Source organism: Arachis duranensis, chromosome 3, assembly GCF_000817695.3.
Source record: "Arachis duranensis cultivar V14167 chromosome 3, aradu.V14167.gnm2.J7QH, whole genome shotgun sequence".
In the NCBI taxonomy this organism is placed as follows: Eukaryota; Viridiplantae; Streptophyta; class Magnoliopsida; order Fabales; family Fabaceae; genus Arachis; species Arachis duranensis.
Genome location: NC_029774.3, coordinates 129,595,236 through 129,598,932, shown reverse-complemented (window position 1 = coordinate 129,598,932; position 3,697 = coordinate 129,595,236). Strand labels below are relative to the sequence as shown.

The window sequence follows — 3,697 nt, the reverse complement described above, 5'->3', positions numbered from 1 at the left end:
ATATAAATTTATGTAAAAAATTTTGAATCCTAATACATAAAGATACTAACTCTTTTTATTATCATTACACTATTAAATTTTACTGTATACAATGTATTTATTATAATAGTATATGAGTTTAAAATTTGTTGTCAATGAATTATAACTCAAATGACATAATCTTTCTATACTCATCTAAGAGGTGGTGAATTTAAGTCTCCTTATCTTTAATAAAAAAAATTAAAATTTGTTAGGAAACAAGGCCACTATTTGCCGCTTGAATCCGTCCTGTTCACCCAAGAAAAATATTTCTAGACACATCAATCATTTTCACCAAAATTTTATAAATCTCACTTGTTAAAAATTTATTTATAACATTATTAATTGTAAAAGAAATTATTTACTCATTTAATATAAAAAGTAATTGCTTTAATTTACGCAATGTTACATAATTAGATGTACGTATAAATATATTTTATAATAACACTATCAAAAATAAATTTTATTAAAAATTATTGAAAAATATTTTTTTATATTTACACTACTGAATACATTAAAAAAAAAAAGTAAAAACTTTTTATTATATATTATAAAGTGTGAAACCACGTACGAAGAGTCTCTATATAAGTTGTCACGATTCCATACAAATTATTATGCAGAGATCGGAGCCATTCCTACTACTATTATTTTTAGTTCCTATCTTACTCATTACTCTCAAATATTAGTTGATGGCTTCTCTTCATCATCACCCTCTTCCATATTCTGAAGCCAAACCCAACAATTCAATTGTTCTAGAGATTCATCAGGATGAGACCATCACTACTACTAGTGCTGTGGCACATATGGAGGAGGCTTCAAGAAAGAGCAATGGAGAAGAGAAGAGCAATCCTATCTGTTTGACATGGAAGGATCTTTGGGTGAATGCTTCCATGGGGAAGAAAGGGACCAAAGCTATCCTTCAGGGGCTAACCGGTTATGCCAAACCGGGTCAGCTCTTGGCCATTATGGGTCCTTCTGGTTGTGGCAAGTCAACACTTCTTGATACTTTAGCAGGTATATATAACAAATTAGTTAAGACTTAAGAGTAGTGATACCCTTCAAGTCACTAAGAAATCTTTAATCAAGATATTTTTATTTTAAATAAATTTTAATCAATAAATTACTCACCAAATTTTTATTTTATTAAACAAATCAATTTTACATCATATTATATGTTGGTTTATATATACAAAGAATTATTTGTCTGAAAATTTTAAAATTCTTAAAAGTTAATGCATCTTTATTACAAAGTTATACAGATTGATTTATCTAATTTTATACTAAATTTTTAAGATGTGAGTTGATTTGTTTAACAAAATAAAATATTAAAAATTAATTTTATGATTAAAGTTATATTAAGAATTAAAATGTTTAACCAAAACTAAAAAGTTTTTGAAAATAGATTTGAGTTATTACTTATTCATTAATTAATTATATATCTTCATAAATTCTTTTACTCATCATCTTTACTTTAATTAAACAAGGAAACTTTTTCATTAAAAATTTGAAGTCATTGATAAAATATATTTACATTTTTCACATGAATTAGTTTTATATGTATTGAGAGAGTAAAGTTATATATTATTACTAACTAATAAAATAGTCCAATCAATTTCAATAATAGAACCATAACACTATTATATAAATAAAGAAAATTCATTTTTCTTTTGTCAAAGATTGTATTTATTTATAAGAAAAATGAATGACTACTAAATATCATGATTTTTTGAAAAAAAAAAACTAAAGGTATGTTTTTACACTTGATCCACATGTTGAAATTTATAATAATTCAGGTAGATTGGGTTCAAACACAAGACAAACTGGAGAGATTCTTGTCAATGGTCACAAACAATCACTGGCTTATGGAAGCACGGTACAAAATCTTAAATCCTTATTAGTTTCAACAGCATGATAATTAAAATTCAGCTTCTTCTAATTATTATTAGTCATCACATGCATGACTGTTACTTGTGTGCATTTATATAGGCATACGTGACACAAGATGATAGCTTAATAACATCATTAACAGTGAGAGAAGCAGTGTACTATTCAGCTCAGCTTCAGTTACCTGATTCCATGTCAAAGGCAGAGAAGAAAGAGAGAGCAGAGTTCACAATAAGAGAGATGGGTTTGCAAGATGCCATCAACACTAGAATTGGTGGCTGGGGTTGCAAAGGAATCAGCGGTGGTCAGAAGAGACGTGTAAGCATCTGCATTGAGATACTAACACGCCCAAGGCTCTTGTTTCTTGATGAACCAACAAGTGGACTTGACAGTGCTGCCTCCTATTATGTCATGAAAAGAATTAAATCCCTTCATCATAAAGATGGTATTCAAAGGACTATCATAGCGTCAATTCATCAACCAAGTGCTGAAGTTTTCCAATTCTTTGATAATCTGTGTTTGCTCTCTGCTGGAAAAACAGTTTACTTTGGACCTGCTTCTGATGCAATTCAGGTTACTAACTAACTAAATCACTATAATGTTTGTTTTTGTAATATTATGTTTGCTAATTAACTATTGATTTTGAGTGAGTGCAGTTCTTCGCCTCAAATGGTTTTCCTTGTCCCGCTCTTCAAAATCCATCTGATCACTTGTTGAAAACTATAAACAAGGACTTTGATCAGGTAAATGCTAATTACTCTTTATTTTAAGTTTGTTCTTATTGTTTTAATTTTCTTAATGAGATACTTAATTATATAGGCTCTTTTTTTTTTATATGAGATGTATGTGTGTGTTGTGTGTTGTTGTGGAGGATGTAAGTGTTAGACATGGATGTGGGACAGTTTTTTCTTAAACAAGGATCCCATTTTTTTGTAAAAAAATTAAGCCTACTAATCGAACAGTCCGATTAGTATGAAAGAGAAAATGTAAATTTTGTCTAAGGTAATCGGACCTTCCGACTTGTGTACCTAAAAATGGGATGATCCGATTTTTGCTCTTTAACACCACAGTTGTGTAAAGCATCTATACTCTCCATAGTTGCATCCTGCACCATTCTCCCTTTCACCCCTAAATTAAAAAGTGAATTATATAATATGGTAGGAAATGGAGGTAGGTTTAGCCGGGACGAGTGGAGGAGCATTACCGGCAGAAGCAGCAATCGGAATCCTTGTGAACGCATACAAAGCCTCAGAAATAAACGAACAAGTTCAAACGGAAGTAACTGCCATATCTAAAATGGTATTGTTCAATCCAAGTGAATAGATGTCTTAGCTTATTGTGCAAGAATAAATAGTAGCAACCAAAATCCAATGTTTATTGATTTCAGGAAATTAGGTACGTAGAGAAGAAGAGAGGACATGCAAGCTTCCTTAGGCAGTGCATTGTTCTTACAAAAAGATCATTTGTGAACATGTCCCGCGATCTAGGCTATTATTGGCTGCGCCTTGCTATATATATTGCCTTGGCTATAAGTTTAGCCACTATCTTCTATCATTTAGACACAAGTTATGCTTCAATTAAGGTAAGACCAACATTAGCTAGCCTAAGTTTGTTTACGGAACATTGAGACAGGGACACAGAAATACAAAATCATTTTTTGTTGTGATTACACAAAATTGTATTTGATAGATAAGATATATATAGATATATTGTGTCTATAAATACTAAATTAGTATATTTTATATCCATTTTAACAGAAAAAAATACCGTCACTAATAAAAAATACAACTTATCT

General features: G+C 30.1%; 1 protein-coding gene across 1 annotated transcript in view; it reads left to right on the top strand.

The window, feature by feature from the left end:
* Positions 1-636: 636 nt before the first annotated feature.
* LOC110272504 (uncharacterized) overlaps positions 637-3,697 on the top strand; it is a 12,997-nt gene continuing 9,936 nt past the window's right edge. The window contains exons 1-6 of the mRNA XM_021139374.2: positions 637-1,032; positions 1,812-1,891; positions 2,005-2,475; positions 2,559-2,645; positions 3,064-3,201; positions 3,290-3,484. Coding sequence (XP_020995033.2) covers positions 708-1,032; positions 1,812-1,891; positions 2,005-2,475; positions 2,559-2,645; positions 3,064-3,201; positions 3,290-3,484 — 1,296 coding nt within the window. The 5' untranslated portion in view covers positions 637-707. The remainder of the gene's footprint in view (positions 1,033-1,811; positions 1,892-2,004; positions 2,476-2,558; positions 2,646-3,063; positions 3,202-3,289; positions 3,485-3,697) is intronic.